General features: G+C 53.5%; 2 protein-coding genes across 8 annotated transcripts in view; one reads left to right on the top strand and one right to left on the bottom strand.

The window, feature by feature from the left end:
- The window catches only part of RNF220 (ring finger protein 220), a 212,723-nt gene extending 210,894 nt beyond the window's left edge, over positions 1–1,829 (top strand). For all 7 annotated transcript variants that reach the window (XM_040627381.1, XM_040627380.1, XM_040627379.1 and 4 more), the window contains 2 exons: positions 5–79; positions 832–1,829. In XM_040627381.1, the coding sequence (XP_040483315.1) occupies positions 5–79; positions 832–903 (147 nt within the window). In that variant the 3' untranslated portion in view covers positions 904–1,829. The remainder of the gene's footprint in view (positions 1–4; positions 80–831) is intronic.
- Positions 1,830–3,276: 1,447 nt separating this feature from the next.
- On the bottom strand, positions 3,277–22,063 carry TMEM53 (transmembrane protein 53). Its single transcript, XM_040627375.1, has 3 exons — positions 21,846–22,063; positions 8,976–9,100; positions 3,277–4,708 (listed from the first exon to the last, which is right to left on the bottom strand). The coding sequence occupies exons 1-3, from the start codon at positions 21,904–21,906 to the stop codon at positions 4,148–4,150; spliced, it is 747 nt and encodes a 248-aa protein (XP_040483309.1). The 5' UTR covers positions 21,907–22,063; the 3' UTR covers positions 3,277–4,147.
- Positions 22,064–22,793: the final 730 nt, after the last annotated feature.

The raw sequence follows: 22,793 nt of genomic DNA, 5'->3' as shown, positions 1-22,793 counted from the left end.
CTAGGACTCCTACTCGATGCCCCTAACGTCTATCCAGTGTTGGCATGTGCACTGCGAGGAGTGCTGGCTGCGGACCCTGGTGAGGTGGCATGGGGGTTGGGGAGTGGGTGGCTGTTTCCGGTGCTGCCCATATGTCCATGCTTCTGCTTGAGCCTGCTCAAGGGGAGGGAGGTGCAAGGGGCAGGGGAGAGCACGAGCATCGAACACAGCAGCAGGAAGCCGGGATATTCACCCCCCAAGCTTCCCCCATTCTCTCCTCCCCCACCAGGTTTATTAAATTCTCTCCCTCCGTGGGTTCCCTGCCTGCTCCCCTCCCCCTGCCCACCCCCAAGGCCCACTCTATCACACAGATTGGTGAGATCCCGGGTCAGGAGGAGGCTGGGTGTGGGTAAGCAGGACCAGGGCCTCAGCCCCTCCCCCTGCCATTACTAAGCTCCTTCTGCTCCTGCCCCTGTTCTTCGCTCCGGAGCAGCCATTAAAATGTCGCCCGGAGACAGCAATAAAAGGCCCGGACGTGGGCTCTGTGTCCTGATCAAAGGCCGCATGTAATCTCGTTAGGGCCGCCGCAGCCACAGCTGGACCCAGCCTTGTTCTCATTACCGGGGCTCCCGCTGCGGGGCTGGCCAGGCGGTTTGATCCTGGCGTCCCCCCAGCACAGGAGCGTGCCTGTGCGCTTGCAGAGGCCGCCCGTGCATCTCTCCAGCCTGGGCTGACAGGACCAAGGTGCCAGCACACGACCGGTGCGGGGAGACGTGGCTGCGGGCCCGGGTGCTCTGAGAGCAATCATGCGGCGCAGTGTGTATAACCAGAGCCCTCCCTGTGCTCCTGCAGGGTGCCAAGAAGCTCTGCCCCCAGTGCAACACCATCACAGCGCCCGGAGACCTGCGGAGGATCTACTTGTGAGCCAGCCGCCCCACCTGCCTGCCTCTGTGACGTTACCTTCCCCCTTGTACATACTTGCACACAGGTTCCCCATGTACATACATGCGCGTGCACACATACAGGTGTGCGTGCATGCACGTGCGCACACACACACACACACACACACACAAACACAGGACTCTGGAGCCAGAGTGGAGGCTGAGACCCAGGCCCTGCCTGCTGGCTGCCACAAGACTGGGGACCATACCTATTCCGGGTTCTGTTCCCAGGGTGGGGCAAGGAGGTGGAGGTGAGGGGGAGTAGTGGGGCAAGGCTCCTGAGATCCAGCCCCCAGACTGACAGACGGACATGCAAACACCAGACTGAAGCACATGTAATATAGACTGTGTATGTTTACAATGTTGTGTATAAATGGGACAACTCCTCGCCCTCCACTCCATCCCCTCCCCTTTGGTTGTATGATTTTCTTCTTTTTTTAAGAACATCTGGAAGCAGTGCCCCCTTCAGGGCTGGCTGGGGGCTCGGCCCATCCACCTCTCAGGGTGCCTGCCTCTCCCCCATGGTATCCCTTTCCCTCTCCCATGTGCTCGGTGTTCAGTGGTGTATATTTCTTCCCCCAGACATGGGGCACATGCCCCAAGGGACACGATCCTCTCCTTAGTCTTAGCTCCTGGGGCTCTTTATAAGGAGTTGGGGGGAGGGAGACAGGAAATGGGAACCGAGCTGAAGCAGGGGCTGAGATTGGGGCTGGGTGAGTGTGCTCCTGGCTGCCCAGCCTTCTGCCAAGAACCATTCCTGGGATTAGAACTGCTGTTCCCAGGGAAAGTGGTCTCCCCCGCCCTCCCGTGGGCCCCACGGTGTGATGCTGTGTCTGTATATTCTATACAAAGGTACTTGTCCTTTCCCTTTGTAAACTACATTTGACATGGATTAAACCAATATAAAGAGCTGCTGCCTGTGCGTATGTGTGCAGGGAGGGCTTGGTGATGGGGCGGTGTGGGCAGAGGCAGTTAAGGGGTTAATTCTTGGCAGCAGTATCAGGGGGAGGACTTGGATGTGGGTGTGCAAAACAGTGCAGGGTTGCTCTGCTCAGGGGGGCTCCGGGGCACTCCGTGAGGAGTGGGGGTGGGGCTGGGGACCTGGACTCCTGACTATTGATGGGTAGGGGCTCCAGGTTAATTCCTTATCGATGCAGAATCGTCAGCTCATTAATCACAGAAGAGGTCAGAGCTTGGGGGTACATAGCTCTATCCCCCAATCTAGAGCAGAAGCAGCTATAAGCTTAAGTAAAGACACATACCCCAAGCCTCTATCCCTTTCTAGTCCCCTGAAATGAGCCAGGGACCAAAACGACCATCTCGGCCCCCATGGCTTTTTTTCTAGTGAGCGACCAACACCCCAGTATAGCTACTGCCTAGACCACCAGATGGCTACAGTAGAAACCCCCAGTTGTCCAAGGTGGACTCTCACATTGGGGAACTGAAGCCGGGCAGCCAGCACTGGAGATAGCATGTTATCAAATCATTATCCCCAAGGCTGCCCACTGCCAGTGAGTAATCTGCAACCTGAGTGCCCAGGCGGGTGCTCAAAGCTGCAGACCCTTTCCTTTACACATTCCCACAAACCAGGCCCGTCCTGCATCATCCCAAGTCCCCCCCCACCTTAGACACACTGACGCTTTGGATGCCCTCGGTGTGTACTACAGAATAGGGTCCAGTTGGCAGCTCCTGCCTCCTGCACCCAGGTGACAAATCACCCTGGTTGGAGCCCAGTGAAGGCCCTGCACAGCCCCAGGCCCAGCTTGATGGCACCAAATATTCTGAATACAAGAATCCTGGGGCCCAAGCTTCTAGGGAATGTATATGGCCTGGCCTGCCAGAGCAAAGCAGCCCCAGGGATGGCTCAGGTTTCGGGAAGAGAAGTGGGTAATGCCCCGTTTCCATCGGGCTGGCTCCTTTCAGGTCTCAACTCTCCCCTCTCCTTGCCTTGGACTCAAGAGGTCCCTGATGGCTGGTTACTCTCACCCTGGGGGCCGTATGCTCTTTAACAGGCAACGTTAACCCTGAGTGAGGGCATGAAGCCTACCCAGCTGTGGGATCCTCAAGCTTGGTCTCATGGCCCAGGCAGCACTGCCACCTGTTGACCATGGCTGGGAATGCAACCACACAGCATAGAGATTTGTGGCGACGGTCCCAGAGGACCCTGAGGGCTGACAAAATGCAGATGGAGCCGGGCTCTGGAGGCAGAGGTTCCCTCAGTCCTGAGAATATCAAGGGTCAGCTCCCACCCAGAGCCTGGCCAGCCATCTCCCTCACTGCCTGTCAAACTTTCAAAGCCCTTCAAACGTTCAAATCCCTGCCCCTCCCAAGGCCCTTGAACACCACAGTAAGCTCATTCGGTCAACATATTTATTGCGTACCTACTATGTGCCGGCATTGTGCAGCAGCGACTTACGGAATGAGAGAGGACAGAGAACTCAGGCTGAAGCCTCCTCTCCTGCCTGGAGATGGTCCAAACGGGTCTCTCAAGGACATGCAGGAGTCCTCCCCCTGGTTCTGGTCTTCAGGGCTCCTGACTTAGCTTGTCCCAGCTCCTGCATGGTGCTGTCTTCCTAGCCCCACTCCTTCTGCCTGTTAGACACCGTGCCGCTTTCCTGGACCAGTGGCTTCCTGGCCAAGTGTAGTAGACCCAGGCAGGCCTGCCACTGCTACGTCCTCAGCTCCCCATCTGGCTTCTGCCTCGGACCCTCTGGCAGTGAGGCGAGAGAAGCCTCTGCAAGTGAACGACCAAGTGCAATCTATGCGGCTGGTGCTTCATGCTGCGGGGCTTTGGAGCAGAAATCACAGCCCCCTGCACCAGCCTGACCCTATCCTCTGAAATCCGCACAAAGCTCAGCTTCCTTTCAAGAAGTTAAAGACCAACCCAGGGCTCCTCATCAACCCCACCCTCCCCACTCGGGCGACCCTAAGCCTAAAAGCTATAGGAACCCAGAGCCTGACCTGCACTTATCCAAACACAGCCACGGCGCAAGACTCCTACGGAGTCTGTCCAGGCACTCCCGCTGCCTAGGATCCTGGGAGAAACGGTTTCTGGGGCGGAGGCTGCTAAAATTCAATGGGAATTCTCTACTTGCGGGACCACAAAGTCCCAAAGGGCTGTCAGTTGAAGCAGAAGAGGACCCCGCCACCCACGGACAGAGGTTGTAGGGAGGTACTGGACGTTTATTTCTGGAGCAGAGCGGAGTGGGGTGGGTGGGGCAAGGGGCTCAGCAGTGGACACAGCTGCGCATGAAGTTGACGCAGAGGCTCGTGTAGTAAGTAGGGTAGTCACGGAGGTGGCTGACATGCGCAGACGACACGAAGTCCACAGAGCGCACCAGGACCCGGTGTGCCAGGCGTGCCTCCACCATGCGCTCCACGTCCCCGGCCAGGACCACCTCATCGGCCCTTGAGTAGAGGTAGAGCTCGGGCCAGCGAGAGGCTGCATCGAGTAGCCTGTCATAGAAGTGGGTGTGGAAGAGGGCCGTGAGGGGAGCGAGCAGGACATGGAACAGGACTGCCACCAGGGCGAAGGCCACCAGGAGCAGCAGGCGCAGCGCAGCGGGCCGGTGCTCCAGGACGGCCGCCAGGGCCCGCAGAGCCCCCACCAGGTTGCTATCGCCAGGACCGCTGTCAAAGATGGTGCCCACCACACGCAGGTGGCAGAAGCGCCGATGGGTCTGCAGGAGCTCCAGCACGTATCGGTACAGCATGACACCGGCATTGCTGAAGACATGGAAGAGCAGGGGCTCCTTCTCAATCTCGTAATCAAAGAGTAGCTCAAGTAGCTTCTGGGCCAAAACACGAAGTGAAGGGATGCCCAGGGACTCGGAGAAGAAGACCATGTGCCATGGGGCTGTGTATCGGATCACGATGCAGCCCTGGGGAGAGGAGACAGGCCAGGTCGGTCCTCAGGGATGGGGGGCGGTGGGCAGGGGAGGGGGGAGTACAAGCGAGGGTCAGAGACGTCCGGCAGCTCCAACGGCCGGCGGCCCGTAAGCCTAGCAGTGCTCCAGGCAGCAGCTCACCACTCTCAGACACGGGTGCCTTCTGGGTGCAAGGTACACTCAAGGCCCGGTTGTGGACAATCGCTTCATGCTGGCAAGGCCACCCAGCCTGGCGTGGTAGGGGAGGCCTGGAGCTCGCTCTGGCTGACCAGGGCAAAGTCTTACCCTGGCCCGTGCCCTGTCTCTCTCCCACCTTCCCCCTGGCTTATCAGCTGCTCAACTCTGGCCTGTTTAAGGCCTCGCTGCTTGGGCCACCTGCTGCAGTGACTGCTCTGCACCCTCCCCACCCTCCCAGGCACCAGGAGCTGCCACCCCCACAAAAGCCAACACCGGAGACACAGCCTGCATGCCCCAGCCTTGCCCGCCAGAGGCCACTCGTGAGCCGGACTCGCGTCAAGTCAGTCTCTGGCCACAGCCGACTTCCCAAGAACCCTGAGAACAGAGTCCATGCTCTCTTGGCACCAATCCATCTGGTTCCAAGTCCTGGGATCGCTCCTCCCACTCGCCCTGAAATTCCAAATATAGTAAACACTAGTGTTCCTCAAATTCTAAAATCTGAGCCCATCTCGTAGGCTTCTGTACCCCACAATGCCTGTCAAGTATGCCTCAAAATCTCCAGACAGATCCTCTTCTAGGTCAGTTAGAAAAGGCAGCCAAAGCCATGTGCCTGAGTGCTAAGCCCCTCACCGTCAGGGGAATCTGAGTTAGGCGGACTCTGGGGTCGCCCAGGTCTGGGGTCGATTCCTGGCACACTTACTACCAGTAGGGGCGAAGAGCAATCTGCTTCATCCTCCTGGGCCTGTGCTCCCATCTGTAAACGGTGAGAACGTCCATCCCACGGGGTTATGGTGAGGACCGAATGAAAAATCGTACCTCAAGTGCCCCAAACAGCACCTGGCACCAAGTCAACTAACAGTAGCAGCAATTAGGGGCGGTAGGAGGAATAATGAGAATCTCTCTGACCACAGGACTGGAATGACCTAGAGCTAAACACGACAGTCAGCTGAAATAACCCTGCCATCAGCCCCCGAACTGACCCCTCCCATGGACTCAAACTGACATCTGTCCCCGACTCCTCCTGGCACTATTCTCACCAAGGCCCTGGCATGCCTACGCCCCCCTCCCGACACTCCGCAGAGGGGCCCCTGATGCCACCTGGCCCCTCAGGCTCTGGGAAATTTCATAAAGTGCTCAGTTCTAACTTCCCAACGGGATGTGAAATGTCTTCCCACCACCGCCCCCAACCAACACACAGCATTTCCCACAAATGCAAACACTCCCACATCACACCACCACACACACGCAACTCCCAGAACTACACAAAAGCCCACCACATCGTATCCCACAGATGCAGACACGCGTGGCAGCCACCACTCACATGCACACCCGCCACACCAGCTGTGAGTACACAACAAAGCCACAGCGGGCGAGACACACCACCACGCACACACAGCACCGGCGGGTACGCAGTTCCGTGCTGCGCTCCCCCCACGAGCGCGCACACACACACACACACACACACACACACACACACACTCCCTCCCTCCCCCGGAGCAGTCACACGCAGAAATAAACAGCAATTCCTGTGAACACGCCCCCTATGAGGACACACAGGTGTGTGCGCTCCAGCTCCGCGTCCCCTGTGAGCGCACGCGTGGAACAGCACTCCCCGCGAAGGGCGCGCGCTTGCCAAGCTTCCCTGGGCCCCGGGTCCGGGCCTCACTTTGAGGTTTCCCAGGTGCCCGCAGCTCCGCTGCCGCCTCTCCGGGCCTAGGCTCCCAGAAGTCCCTGCAGGTCGGATCCCAGCGCCCCCCACGCCCCAGCCTAGCCCGTCTCCATCTCGGGGCACACTCGCCCCGGGGCCCTGCTGTGGGTCCTTGCCTCCCTCTCCTGTATTTTCAGTCTCCTCCTCTCTCCAGATTCCCGTCAAACCAACCTCACTGAAAAAAAAAAAAAAAAAAAAAGCCTCGGGGCGCCCGGATAGCGCAGTCCATTAAGCTTGGACTCTAAGTTTTGGCTCAAGTTGTGATCTCAGGGTCCTGAGATGGGAGCCTCACATCCAGCTCCGCGCTCATCAGTCTGCTTAGGACTCTCCCTCCTCTCCCTCTCCCTCTGCCCCTTCCCCCTCCACCCCACACGTGCGCACTCTCTCTCAAATAAAATTATTTTTTAAGAAAGCCTCTGCCATTACACTGTGTTCCCCACTAACTCTATCCCACCCTCTCTCCACCTTCCTAGACAATCTCTGACCCTTGCCCTCTCCACCTCGTCCCCTCCCACTGACTCCCCTGCACTGCTCTCACCAAGGTCACCCACACTCTCCCAAACGGCCAAATCCACGATGCCTCTTAGCGCCCATCATACTTTCCTTCCAGCAGCATCTGGGATCATGTACTCCTACATATATTCTCTGGTAGCCCCATGTTGGGTGCGGAGATTACTTAAAAATGAAATCTTAAAAAAAAAAAAAAAAGACCCTTAAGGAACAAAGTAACTAGATGCAATGGGTGATCCTGGTTTGAGCAAATCAGCTACAAAGGACATTTTGGGGACTGTGAGAGAATCTGAATATGGACTGGGAACTCTAGGAGACGAAAACAGATTAAGCAAAGTGGAGATCATGATCTGAAAAAAAGCAGAATGCAGAATGCAAAATAGTATGTTCAACAGATCTCATTTGGGTAAAAAAAAAAAAAACCTACACAGAAAAGCTGAAAGGATGGGCATGAACGAGTAAACAGAGGTTATCTCTAGGTGGCAGATATGGTATTTCTACTTTCTTTTAAATAATCAAGTATCAAGGTGCACCTGGGTGGCCCAGTCAGTTAAGCGTCTGCCTTCAGCTCAGGTCATGATCGCCGGGTCCTGGGATCAAGTCCCACTGCTAAGCGGGGAGTCTGCTTCTCCCTCTGCCTACCACTCCCCTTGCTTGTGCTCTCTCTCTCTCTCTCTGACAAATAAATAAAATATTTTTTAAAAGGATTTAAAAAATAATAATAATCGAGTATCAGGAGTTTGGGGTTGGAACATTTTTTTCTCCACACCCATCCTGTCCTGACCCCCTTCCTTTCCCAGAGGACCCCTCCTCCAGCCCTGCCAACTCAACCCTGCTGCCTTCCCTGGAATCTAACCCCACACCCCCACTTCAGTTCCCCCCAGGACCCCTCCCAGCCTCCTCACTTGACACTTGCCCTTTCTTTCATTCTCTGTCCTGGCCACACTCACCTATTCCTATTCTTCCGCCTGCCCTCAGGGATCTTAGTCCAATGGAGAAGCCAGACAAACAAGCCTGGCCCAGGGAGTGGAATTCAGAAGGAGCCGAAACTACCTGCAGAACAAGGCTGTTCGTAAAAGGCGACGCCAGAGGACCAGCCTTGTTGGTTGGGGAACAAGCTCAGAACACTTCCCCCCCAACCCTTCTCCCATTCCAGGGCCACACACCCTTCAGGCCCAGTGCAGATGGAGGCCAGTGGAGGGAGGCTGAGGCAGGGCCTGGGGACGCTGGCTGGCCTTTCTCCCAGGAGATCCCCACTCCTTCTCAGCCCAGGGCTTCCAGGTGGCAACCAGGGCTGTCCGCGCCAGCGTCTCCCTGCTTTGGGAGGTCTGGGCTGAGGGCAGGGCAGGGCCAGGCCAGAGGCCAAAGATGTGAAAGGAGCTTCCAAAATATACCCAGGCCCTTCTAAGGCGCTCTCCAGTTACCACAAGCTCTACATCTAACTCTTGGGGTGGCCCAAGGAGAAGCCAGAAAACCTCCAGCCTGAATCTCTCTTTTCCAAGAGGCCCTCCTGCTCTGGGAACGTGAAGGTGCCACGGTCAGCCCTAAGACAGAAACTCACCTGGTCAGAAAAGGAGAACATCCTGGGAGCACTCACTATGCCCGGCACCCTCGGCCCGGGCTCTTGCTGCCCCTCTGGTCTGGGCCGACTCCAGAGCTGGGAGCACATCAGGCTGGGCTGCCCACCGTGGGGTTTGGGGACGAAGGAAGGGGAAGCAGGTCAGGGGACTGAAGGAGACAGACCAGGCCGCAGAGCTGGCAGCAAAGGAGGGCTAAACCTGCCAAGTAGATGGCGCTGTACTTGGCGAGGTTCTTGTCTGTGCAGCCACCCCAGCCCAAGAGAATCACCAGGGGCTGTCGAGTCCCCACCTCCTTCCCGCCTTGGCTGGGGCTGTTCTCTGAAACACAGACATGGTAGGACTGTCAGCACTAGAGTCGGCACGTGGGGTGAGGGTGACTGGCCAATCCAGAGCCAGTCTAGCTGTGGGCAGGGAACCAACAGGTGCCAGTGCCCGTGCCTCAGGCTCCCACGGCGCTTCTTCGTCTGTCCCGCCTCAAGTGGCAGTCAGGCCTCTCAGGAGGCAATGCAGGGTCACTGGAAAAACCCACGCGAGGGCATCTTTCTTTAGTAACTCAAAGACATAGCCCAGGTGAGAAAAGTGAGAACTTTCCCCATGCGATTTCACCTTCTAATCCGGAGGTCTCAGCAAACTACAAGCCGTGGGCCAAATCTGGCTTGTGGTCTGGTTTTGTATGAACTGCACGCTAGAAAGAATAATGGTTTTTATATTTTTAAATGGTTAAACAAAATCAAAAGAACTAATATTTTGTGACACATGAACGTTACATGAAATGTAAGTTTGTCCACAATAAAGTTTTATTGGAACACAGTCATGCTCAGCCATTTACTTATTGTGTGTAGTTGCTTTCGTGCTAAAACAGTGGAGTTGAGTCGTGGCAACAGAGACCCTATGGTTCGCAAAGCCTAAAATATTTACGGCCCCTTAAAGAAAAAGGTTGCCAGCCCTATTCTAATTTCTCAAGCAGGTGGAAGAGGATCTTAAAAGGAGAAATGGATAGGACAATGCCAACAGGGAGGCAGACCAGACAGACTCTGAAGGACCATATTAAACCACCCACCCTGTCCTGCCAGAGAATAATAATCGCCAGTATTCACTGAGACTTAACGCTCATAACAACACTATGAGGAACATTTTTTTAAAGATTTTATTTATTTATTTATTTATTTATTTATTAGAGAAAGAGAGAGCACAGGAGGGAGCGGCAGAGGCAGAGGGAGAAGCAGGCTCCCCGCTGAGCAGGGAGCATGACGCAGGACTCGATCCCAGGACCCTGGGATCATGATCTGAGCCGAAGGCAGACGCTTAACTGACTGAGCCACCCAGGCGCCCCTCAACACTCTGAGGAATATTATCGCAGATGATGAAACTGAGGCACAGAGTGGTTAAGTTACTGGCCTAAGGTCACACAGGAAGTGTACAGCTGGGAATCTGGCCCCCGATCCGCATCCTAACTGAGCCACTTGAGACCTTCTGTGCCACCAGCACCATCCCCAACTAGAAGCACGTCTCCTTCGGTGATGTGCCAAGACACAGGCCAGCTGCCTCCCCTGTGGCTACTTTCCAAGAGGCCTCCCTGCAACGTCATCGGTCAGACCTCACCTCATTTCCCCTGCTGAGCAAGGACCCACGCACTCAGGGGGGCTTCGGTGCAGGGACCGTCCATTACCAGTCATCTGCCCTCCCGCAAGGGCCGGGGTGTGCCCTTCCAAGTATCAAGCCACTTGGCTCTGCTCAGCTGCCACCTCGAGATTTATGGATGCCAGCGGTGACCTGGCAACAGTAAATTTCAAGGCTAGTTAAGAGGATGGTAAATATAAATCACTAACCTTTGGACAAAAGGAAGACAACAATTTCCTGTGGAAATTAATGTGATTGAGAAGTTCAATGTTCCTGCTCTCCAGCAGTGGTGACTCTGGCCTTCAGAGATTAACTGCCCGCCCCCATGGGGATCCCAGGCTGGGTTGCAACTCAGCCTGGAGCAGGAGCTGCCAGCGCCTGCCTCCGTCCCTGCTGAGGCCAGCCCGCACCCCAGGCTCCCCTGACGCTGGCCCAGCCCCTGACGAGGGAGTCGGTCCTACAGATCTAACTCGGGCTACTCCAAATATTCACACCACCTTTCCTCCCCTGGTGTCCCCATCCCCTGCCAGGGCAGCTCATCGACTGCCCGGGCCCTTCTGGCGCAAAGGCATCTGGGCCCCAGGGAGGGCCACATCCTAGACCAAGCCTGATGGGGACGGCCACCCCTGAAGCTCGGGCTGCAGCAGCCTCAGGTGGCAATCAGCAGCCACCCATTTGGACCTGCCTTTGAACCTCGGAGATCCAGGAACTCCATTTCTGAGACCTGCCCCACGGAGGCTCCCTCACCTCTGTGCAGCTGCCTGAGCACAGGCTCCCCTCCCCCAGCCTCCAGTGGTCCCCTCCTGTGCCACCACCAAGACGCATCACAGGGCTTTGGCATGTGTCTCACATACAGAGAAGGCAGCCGAGGGACACCACACCCCCTGGCAGCCTCCTGAAGTTAAGGCCAGCCCCCACCAGCAGGGATGGTGCATTCCCAGTTGGGGAAGGTTCGAACGGCTTCTGCTGGGGCCTCTGACCTGCCCCTGGACTTGAAACTCTCTTCTGCTCCACCAGGTTTTACAGGCACCCGTGGCCTCACCGGCTCAGGTAGGAACGACTCTTCCCCAGAAAGGCATTTCCATGAAGACACTCTCAGGATACGGGCACCCTGCACACGCCGCCCCCTCCCAGAGCCTGGCCTTTCCGTGCAGCTCCTCCTGGGAGGGAACTGGTCCCTCCACTCCAGCCAGGCACTCCAGGCTGCCCCGAGCCACAGTGGCTCTTCCTGCCCGTGGGCGTCTGCCGTTCCCCCAACATAATCTCCTCCCGGGGCCCCACTCTCCCCGCCCACTCCTCACTTCAGCCTTCATCCTGACCTCTGCCCACCGGAGCCATGCTGCCCCTTCTGATTCCATATTTCAAGTGCTAGAACCCAGAAGTCCAAGGTGCTCTGGCAACGTGGCTGAGAGTGCTGGCGACCGGGAAAGGCCTCCCAAAGGAAGACACATGGGCTGCGCTGCCCCTGAGGCCCGGTAGGACCGTGCTGGGAGGAGAGAGGCCATGAGCGGGGGCAGGAGGCTCTGGAGAGGCTGTCATCGGTCTGAGGCCCAGCAAGCAGTCCTGGGGGCCTAGAAGCCAGGGTGAGGAGCAGCAGTGGTTGGGAGAGCCGCCGAGAGTGGCACTGGGGCCCGATCCTGCAGGGCCTTTCAAGCCATGTTAAGAGTTGGGATTTTATTCTGTCGCGGTGGAGGGCAAACGATGATTCTGCAATTGGGGAAGTGGCGCGATCCAATCTGGATTAATGACTTGCACAATGATTTAACATCCGTCTCTCCCATTAGCCAGCAGGCCGTGTGAAGGCAGGCCCGGAGTGCGGCGTGCTTACCACCCCGTCCCCAGGTGCCCAGCCCGTGGCCGGCCCCTTCAGGCACGCGGGAGAAACGTGCTGGAATGAACATGTGGCCGCAAAGTGAAGGATGGATGCGAGGAGAAAGAGCCAGCATTCTTCTTGCTACCCATTGCCCTTTCCGGAGTAACAGAAGTACTGTTATGGCTATGGTTACGTAGTGCCACGTCCAGACCATGATTCCTGCATCCTCTGATACAAGCCCCTGTTCTTTTCATGCTCATTCCACTGGCCACATCACCCGCCTCCCTCCTGTGGCTGACACCTCAGGGCCTCTGGCTGCTGATCCTCAGGGCCACGACTCAGGCCCCCGCTCCAGCTCTCATCTATGCTCCGAGACGTCCCGTGACCCGGAGCAGGCAAGCAAATCCGCCTCGTTAGCCATCACGAACCGCTCTGAATTCCCCATCTCCTTCCAGCTCGCCTCCCCCTTTCCCATCACCAAGACAAACAATAAGGGCAACAGGAAAAGGAGCATTACCTGTCGAGCACCGTTCTAAGCACTTTATGTATCAACTCATTTAATCTTTACAACAATCCCATGAACAATGTGCTGTTATTATTCTCATTTTGTTGATGAACAATTAAGGCACAGAGATAATAGATAACTGGCTCAAGGTCACACAAGTGATAAGCAGTAAAACTGGAATCCAAACCCAAGGGGTCTAGAGGCCAGCTTGTAACCACTGCCCCAGCCGGTGCCCTGGGTAACGAAACCCAAGCCCCCAGGCTGAACCAAATCTCTACCACCTCAGCTTCAAACCTGTACACCTAGCTGCCTCTGCCCACCAACAGATCCGACTCCGACCTCTTTCGCCTCCTCCTCCTCAGGGACAGGCCCCCCCAGCCAGGGCCCCAACATAGGCTGCCTCATTGGGTCCTACAACCGTTCTTGGAGTTAGTTACTATTGCTCCCATTTTACAGATGAGAAAACTAACACACAAAGAGAGTAAGTCCCTCTCCCCAAGAACATGCAGCCAGGAAGTGGCAGAGCCAGCATCCATCTCTCTGGACCACCACACCTCCCCCTCCCACCTCCAGGACCTCGCACGCGCTGCTCGCCCCCGGCCCAGCGTGCTGCCGCTCCATGTGTGTGCTTGGCTAATGCCATTCCACCTGCTGCACCAGCTCACTGCTCACTTCCAGGGAGCCTCCCCTGAGGCCTCCCCCAACCCCTTCTCATCCCTCACCCCCAACGCCAGACTGGGTTAGACGCCCCTCGGCTGTACCGCCACAGCGGCCGCCATCACCATGCCACTACGCTTGCCACACTTCTGGGCAGTGTCCGTTGGGAACAGGGGGGAGGCTGCTGTGACCTGCAAGGCAAGAGAAGGCAAAGGCCTGAACCCAAACAGTGGAAGACAGGTAGGAAGATGCAGGCAAAGGACAGGGACAAGAGTAATTTTGGAACATGGATCAAAAGTCTCAAAAACATGCCATCTTTGACACAGAAATTCCACTTCTAAGAAAGAAAAATGTTTAGCACATGGAAATATTTGATAATACATTCAGCAAATCAGAGACACATATGTAAGAGCTAAAACCATAAAACTCTTAAAAGAAAACACAGGAGTAAATCTTTGAGGCCTGGCATTAGGCAACGGTTTCTTGGACGTGACCAAAAGTGCAAGGGATAAAAGAAAAATAATAATAAATCGGGATTTCATCAAAATGAAAAACACTTGTACTTCAGAGGACGCCGTCCATCAAAAAAGTGAAAATAACAACCCCCAGAATGGGAGGAAATATTTGTAAGTCGTATATCTGATAGGGGGCTTGTTTCTGGCATATACCAAAAAAAATCTCTTCCAACTCAACAATAAAAAGGCAAACAACCCGATTAAGATGGGCAAAGGATTTGAATACACACTTCTCCAAAGAAGACAGACGACTGGCCAAGGAGCACACGCGAAGAAGCCCCGCATCACGGTCATTAGGGAAATGCAAATCAAAGCCACAGCGAGAGCCCGGTACGCCCGCCGGGATGGCTGTAACCGAGAAGTCAGACAGTAGCAAGTGTCCACGAGGACGGAGAGAAATCAGACCCCTCAGACGCTACCGGTGAGAACGGTGAGAACGCAAAAAGGTGCAGCCAGTTTGGAAAGCGGTCTGGCAGCTCCTAAAAAAAAAAATTACGCATCGAGTTACCGCAGGGCCCAGCACTTCTACTCCTAGGTGAACACGCTGAGAGAAGAGAAAGCACGTGTCCACGCGAAGACCTGTACGCAAATGTTCGCAAGAGCCACCGAGCAGAAACGACCCAAACGCCTCCCAATGGTGTGGTACAGCCGTCCGACGAAATACTATCTGGTCAGAAACCACCAGCGGGGTAGCAACACAGGCTACAACACGGACGGACCTCACAAATCCAGGCTAAGTAGAAGAAGCCGGCCACAAAACACTATCTGTCGCATGATGCCGTTCACATGAAACGTCCAGAATAGGGATATCCACAGAGAAGCAGAGTAGTGGTTGCCAGGAGCTAAGGGAGGGGGAACGAGTGACTACTAGTGGGAACAGGGTTTCTTCTGAGGTGATGGAAATGTTCTGGAGTTAGTGGCGATGGCTGCACAATTCTGCAAATATAAAAAACGATGACCTGTACAGCTTAAAAGGGTGAGTTTTATGGTATGTGAGTTATATCTCAATAATGCTATTATTTTAAAAAATTAATAATAATAGGGTTGCCTGGCTCGCTCAGTCCGTAGAGCATGCGACTCTTGACCCCGATGTTGTTAAGTTCAAGTCCCATGGTGGGTATAGAGATTACTTCAAAATCTTTTATTTTTTTTTAAGATTTTATTTATTTATTTGACAGAGGGAGGGAAAGAGAGCACAAGCAGGGGGAACAGCCAAGAGAGAGGGAGAAGCAGGCTCCCCACTGAGCAGGGAGCCCGATGGGGGGGCTCCATCCTGGGACCCTGGGATCATGATCTGAGCTGAAGACAGACGCTTAACCGACTGAGCCACCCAGATGCCCCTACTTTAAAATCTTTTAAAAAATTAGTAGTAATACATTAAGTGAAAAAGCACATTGAAAAGCAGCATATACAACAGAATATATACATATTTATAGGTGCATATATATTTATATATATACACACGTATATTTATGCTTAGAAAAAAACACATCAAATATTAATAGCAATTATTTCTGGGACTAGTGGCGATTGCTTTTTCCTGATTTTTTTTTTTTTTACCCATTTTCTAAAATCAACATGTATCACGTTTGCAATGAGAGTTAAAATGTTATTTTAGCCCTTTGGTAGGCAGAAGTATTCTTTTCAACCCTGGTGATTCTTCAGCACCCACAAAACAATTTAATCTCACACGCTCCCTGTCCTCTAGAATTTCTCAACAAAACAATACTGACACCAATAATGTACGAATTACAGATACATATATTGTACATCAGTTCAAGTCATAAAACTAAAGCATGAATTCGATTGTGCATACCCCAGGGGCACGTGAGAAGACAGAGGAGAGGCTGACGAGGCATAAGGGTCTGTGGCACAATATGTGCTTTTTCTCTGTACGCCAGAATCCAAATGCAAAGAACCTATGTTTTCTTTTTAATACACAAAGATAAAAGGATCCTCAGTTTCCTCTACTCCCCAGAAAAACTTCCTAGAATCTCACATATCTAGTTCCGGCTTTTTTTTTTTTTTAAGTAAACTCTACCCCCAACATGGGCTTGAACTCACGACCCCAAGATCAAGAATCACATGCTCTACCAACTGAGCCAGCCAGCTGCCCCACAGTTCCCATATTTATATATTTAAATTACTTTATTTAAAATTTCCTTTTTTTTTTTTTTTTTTACTTTTTGAACTAACAGCCTAGGAAAGCACAGTAAGAGTACACACTTTATAAAACTATATCTGAATTTAAGAGAGAAAGACAAACCGGGGCGCCTGGGTGGCACAGCGGTTAAGCGTCTGCCTTCGGCTCAGGGCGTGATCCCGGCGTTCTGGGATCGAGCCCCACATCGGGCTCTTCTGCTATGAGCCTGCTTCTTCCTCTCCCACTCCCCCTGCTGTGTTCCCTCTCTCGCTGGCTGTCTCTATCTCTGTCAAATAAATAAAATCTTAAAAAAAAAAGAGACAGAGAGAGAGAGAGAGAGAGAGACAAACCAAGAAACAGACTCTTAAGGATAGAGAACAAACCCCCGCTCCCCAGAGGCGGGGGTGAAACAGGTGATGGGGACTGAGGAGGGCACTGGTTGTGATGAGCGCTGGGTGCTGTATGGAAGTGTTGAATCACAATACTGTACACCTGAAACTAATGTTACGCTGTATGTTAACTAACTGGAATTAAAATAAAACCTTTACAAAAATAAAAATAAAACAAAACCTTATCTGCGTCCAAATCTCTGGCTCCGCCACGAGTAACTATGAAACAGACCTTGAGCAAGCTCCCTAAACTTCAATTTCCTTATCCGTAAAATGGGGCTATTAATGCAGAGATTAAATAAGAGAATGTCTGGAGGGCTTAGCGTGGTACCCGGCACAAGGAAAGAGTTCAGTGAACCCGAGACACTAGTCCTTCACGAGGAGCACGTGCGTCCTGTAGAAAAGGAGAAAATGAATGTCTAATAAAATTGGAATCCCACTGTTTTGTAATCTGCTTTCTTCCATTTAGCCACATATTGTGAACCTCTCTCCCTGTCAGCTTATATATTTCTACATCACTCTTTTTAGTGGCTACGGAGTCACCAGCTGCCTTAGCTTCTAGCAAGAGAGTCAGCCTGGCCTTGGAAGTTCTGAGGCTGGGCACTGACTTCTCCTCTCCAGCTATGAAAGTCCTATATCGCATCTCCTTCCAATATAAGACAGTTTCATCTACATTGAAAATCTGTTGTTTCGTGTAGCCACCTTCATGAATGATCTTAGCCAAGTCTCCTGGAGAACTTTGCTGTGGTCTCTACAGCATAACTTGCTGCTTCACCTTCCACTCTTACGCTGTGGAGACGGCTGCTTTCCTCCAAACCCACGGACCCACCTCTGCCAGCTTCCAGCTTTCCTTCTGCAGCTTCCTCTCCTCTCTTAGCCTTCAGAGAATTGAAGAGAGTGAGGGCCTTGCTCTGGATTAGGCTTTGGCTTAAGGGCGTGTTTGATCTTCTATCCAGACCGCTCAAACTTTCTCCATATCAGCGGTAAGGTTGTTTTCTTATCATTCGCATGTTCACTGGAGTAGCACTTTTGCTTTCCTTCAAGAACTTTTCCTTTGCATTCGCAACTTGGCTATTTGGTACAAGAAACCTAGTGTTCGGCCTCTCCCGGCGTTCCACAGTTCTTCCTTAATAAGCTTAATTATTTCTAGCTTTTGATTTAAAGTGACAGACTCATGATCTTTCCTTTCACTTGGACACTTAGAAGCCACTGTAGGCTTATTAATTGGCCTAATTTCAATACTGTGTCTCAGGGAATAGGGAGGCCCAAGGAGAGGGAGAGAGAAGATGGAATGGCCAGTCAGTGGAGCAGTTAGAACACACACAACGATCATCAGTTAAGTTCACTGTCTTATATAGGTGGGGTTCGTGGCGCCCCAAAACAATAACAATAGTGACATCAAAGATCACTGATCACAGATCACCCTTAAGAATATAATCATAATGGAAAAGTTTGAAATATTATGAGAATTACCAAAATATGACAGAGAGACACAAAGTGAGCAAATGCTGTTGGAAAAATGGCACCCATAGACTTGCCTGATGCAAGGTTGCCACAAACCTTCAATCTGTTTAAAAAAAAAAAAAAAGCACATCTGCAAAGTGCAATAAAGCAAAGGACAATAAAACAAGGTACGCGTATAATTAGACTCCTCTTTTTAAAAAAAAAAACAGGGGCCCCACAGGTAAGGAGAAGATGAAGTCCCAACTCACTCTTCACCTGGGCCTCTAAGGCCTCTCTGGTATGACAGCTCTGTGGGACCACCTCAGCCCCCACCCGCCAGTGCCCTTCCTTCTGCACTTTCTTTGCTCACCATCTACCTAACAGCCCCGTGAAGCTCTGGGTCCAGCTTGGGCCACTCTCCTCCAAGAAGCCCACTGCAACCACTGGGGCCCACCATGGTGTTCAAAACCACTCCAAACTATTTCCCAGGAGCTAGTGAAAGCTTCCTGAAGGTTAAGGGGCCTTCCCCCACACACACCCTTCTTTTCTTTTTTCTTTTTCTTTTCTTTCTCTTTTTTTTTTTTTTTTTTTTTTTTTTTTTTTTTTGGTGAGTGCTTAGCAGAAGATCACGTTCACAATAAAACCTGGGCTCACAATAAACCCATCACTTCCCCTCTCTGTGACCTCCAAAGGCCTTCCTTGTACTCTAAGGGTAAGCCCCTTGTCCAGACCCCGTGAACCAATTATTTCTGAAAATGTTTACTGAACATGACAGCAATATAGTGCTGTTAAGAAGGCCTGCTGGCCTGCCAGCAAGCCAAAGAGGGGCCCTGGGGCAGGACTTGGCTGACCATTCTCTGGCTGGGAGAAGGGGCAGCATAGCCTCGGCCTGGGATGTCAGAGCATCTCTGGCTCAGGCCTACAGAGCTGCCAAGTGACTCCATTCAGCCCATTTGGCATCTCATCCTTGCCAGGCCGTAGCAGGAGTGAGCAAAACCATCAAAAGCACTACAACAGGGATCCCTGCTATGGGAGCCAGGAAAACAGAACCTTCCCCAAGGATATGAGATGGGAGCAGAGTATTAGGAGGGGAAGGGGATCACTGGTCAGAGAAGAAGGATGCAGGGAGGTTCCAGGTCAGGGATCAGCTTCAGCGAAGGACCAGGCAGACCACTCTCCCTGCATGGGCAGTCACAGATACCGGCTGGTGGGATTCCCAGCAGAAGGATCCTAGGCTGCCCAGCCCGGGCTCTGAACGACCCCAGATCTGCAGCTGCCTTCTAGGTAATTGATATGTCAGCAGCAGCTGCTCACCTGTCAACTCACAGCAGTGCTGGGCACTGCAGTTCTGATGTTCAAATAGGGGGAAAGAAATTCCAGAAATCAAACATGATTGTCCTACATACTTCTCCACCATAAACAGCAAATGCAAAACAAAGACACTCTCCAGGATCCCCAAAGGCTATGCCCATGTGAAGCCACGTCAGGCTGGAGGGAGCTCTTGGCACATGGGAGACAGATTCAGGGGATCATGGTGCTATTACCCTTTGGAGGGGTGCTACAACTTCCAGCTCAGCTCTGGGGCATGCACTTGGAGAGGGAAAGGCATGATGAACTAAAGCTGATCCAGAGAAGCAATCAGACGGAGGAGGTTCTTAGAACCACATCAGAGGAAGGACAGCCAACAGCCCTAGAGGTATTTCTCTTGGAGAACAGAGATGTGAGGAAGGCATGAGCTGACCTCTTGAAGAGAGAGGAAGAGAGATGACTTTGCTGTATTGTACCCACCAGGACCCTCTAGTCCTGCAGTTACCACATCATTGTGAAACCACCTGCTTATAAACCCTCACCCCTTCTGAAAACCACAGCTCCCTGAATGGAGCCTGGGCATGAGTCACTTCCGAGGCACCAGCATCTAACCCGCAGCCAGGACACAGCAAATGCTGAACTGAAAGCAGAAATGACAGGAAGGCCTATTGTGGCTCAAGAAAGGGAAGTGCTTTCTAACAATCCCAGTTACCTACAGCAGGCCAGGATGTTTGGGAGGAAGCATCCTGTCCGGGAAGGGTCTGGAAGCAACAGAAGACCCTCATGCTGGTAGGACTAAATGGCCCCCTGAGGTTTCTTCCCATTCGAGGACGCTGCCTCATGAAGCAGTGAGGGGAGCCACAACCAGAGGAGATACACCGACGTGCCAGGCACACACACCCAGCCACTGTCCTGTAAACCCTCACAAGTGAAGTAGGCACTATTGTAATTCCCATTTTACAGTGCAGGAATCTGAGGCCCAGGAAGGTTCAGCAACTTGCCAAAGCCATGAAACCAGTAGGAGGTAGAAATGAATGGCCAGCCAAGGCCGCCAGGCTGCCCACCTGGGCTGAGAGAGAACATCCGCCCTCCTAGCCACACAGAGGGCAGCTCCAGCCCTTTGCAGCTGGTGGCTCTCCAAGGGCAATAACATTAACTGGCTTCATCTCCCCCTGATGTCAATACTTTTCAAAAGCATTTTACAACCATAAGCCCAAGAGCCCTATGCCACCATACCCAGCTCGAAGGAAACAGAGATGGTCCAGAGCCATCTGTCCTGTGGGAGCCTAGCGGCTGCCCTCTCCTCCTAGACCCCAGCCAATAGCATAAGATGAAATGGGAGGAGGGCTGGGAAGGCTCTCCTGAAGGAGGCAACATCTGAGCTAAGCCTTCAGTGACGAACCGGACAAGGACAAGCGAGGGGGCAATGTGGGGCAGCAGAGGGGAAAGGGCATTCCAGACAGAGGAAACAGCAGGAGCAAAGGCAGAGAAGCAAGAAGTGTGTGGAGAATCACAAGCAGTTTGGGTTGCCAGAACATAAAACTCAAGTTGAACAGTAGAAGGACACAGTGATCAAAGAGATAAGCAGGGGCTGCTAAACTGCCAAAGACTTTGAATACCACGTTAAGGAACTTGAACTTGATTTATCCTGAGGGCAGCAAGGAGCCACTGAAGGGTTTTAGGCAGACCCGTGGTAAGAGCAAACCTCTACGTGAAGGAAGATCACTGTGGCAGCCATGCAAGAGGCTCAGCAGCTGGCAGGGAGAGGAGGGCGGAAAGGCCATGTGGACTAAAGCAGGGAGAGACGTGCTGGGCTCAGTACCTCAAGCCTCCTCTATCATAATTCCCTGTCAGGGCCACACTTTCCATTCTCTGGGCCCCCAATCCCACTGTCACTGCAGGGACCCGGGCCTGCTCTACAGGCTACTCATTTTGCGAAGCCTCCCACACCCAAGTCTTTAATGATACGACTCTAGGCAGCTGCTAATCACTATACTTACTCCATGCCACGCACTATGCTGGGTCCTTTACACAATTACCTCAGTTGTGCAACCAACAGCCCTGGAAGGGAGGTTACTATCGGTAGCCTTGTTTTGCAGCTGAGGAAACTGCCAGAGGTCATCCAGCTACTAAATGGAGGATCTAAACCGACTTCCACCTAACGGCAGAGCCTACTCGGTTTACCACTGCCAAGGAGAGTGGGAGGGATAAGTCCCGTGTCCCGGGCTTCTCCAAGGACCCCGGGGAAAACAGTGGGTGGAAAATAACGGGTGGGTCCCCTAGCCACAACGCCGAAGAGAGGCTGGAAGTGGGAAGCCTGACCCCAAACAAAGGAATCAGGACAGCCCCTGCCCTCTGCAGCCCTCAGCTGCTAGGAGAGAAACGAGGGCACGCACCTGAGAGCTCCAACTGAGAAGCCAGAAAAAGCCCCCAACAGAGCCGAGGCCGCAGGGAAGGGGCGGGGCTCACACGCGGAGACCACTCCGGGGGCGGGGCTTGAACAGGGGCGGGGCTCTGTGGGCCCGACCAAGTCTAGGACCTGCGGGACCCCGTGAGGGGGCGGGTCGCGAAAAGGCGGGGCTCCGAGAGGGGCGGAGCCACAGCTGTGATTGCGACCCACAGACTCGTTAGGTTACCTCCCCACGATTGGACCCGACCCTCGTTCCATACCCTGGCTCCAGCAGGGCTGATCCGGGATCTCGATGGTGTAGTCCAGCTCAGCCGAGGCCATGGTGAAGGCGCCAGCCCTCAGCACGGGCCTCCGCCGGAACTCCCGCTCGCGCGCCCGCGACTCACCCGGGAGCCTCCCGGGCACCGCCCAATCACCACCCACCTCTCCCGTCGCTGCCCAATCCCTGAGCCGCGCTCTGTGACCTCCCGTCCTAGCAACCGCCGAGTCTCTCTCCGAGCCTCTCGCTGCACCCCACTGCTCGGCCCTAGCAACCATGCCCCGCCCCGTTCTAGCCCTGCTTCGCAGCCATTGGCTGACTCGCGTCATCTAGGTCCGGTATTGGTCAACCCCGACGCCGGTCGGGAAGAGTCCCCACCCTCCCGTGTAGGTAAGAGGATCTGCGGGAGGTTTGCGGTATTCTGGAAATGGGAAGGTCTCCCTTCCCCACCGTGTCTTATCCTACGGGTGGACGGCAGTGCCCTTTGACTTACATCATCTCCTACCTCTACCAACCTTTACCAGACGCAGCTCCGAGGGCTGGAGGTAGAAAACCGTACAAAACGGCCTAGGGAACGCGTGCCTGCCCATCCACCAGAGAGTGGGTTGAGGCGGATTTTTGGCTGGTGGAGTGAGTGGTAGGCAGGGGAGTGGTGTCTTCAGGGGAAGACTCTAGAGAATGTTCTGTTCGTGGGGGACACAGAGGGGCTAGAGAATACAGTTTTCTTGCATTTATCCATGTATTCAACAAATATTTACTGAGCACCTAGTAGGTAGGTGAGCTCTAGTGGAGATTATTGGCCATGACTTCCATAAGTCTTAAAAGGAGAGGGAGAGAAACCATACCTGAACCAACTCTAATTCTGTGTGAGGGATAAATACTACCGAAGAATAGGCCCTAAGGATTTTAGGGGCTCAGGAAGTGTTGAAGGGGCATTGATGACATTGGG

The sequence above is a fragment of the Ursus maritimus genome, unplaced genomic scaffold, assembly GCF_017311325.1.
Source record: "Ursus maritimus isolate PB19 unplaced genomic scaffold, ASM1731132v1 scaffold_12, whole genome shotgun sequence".
NCBI lineage: Eukaryota > Metazoa > Chordata > Mammalia > Carnivora > Ursidae > Ursus > Ursus maritimus.
This window is presented reverse-complemented; position numbering and strand designations above follow the sequence as displayed.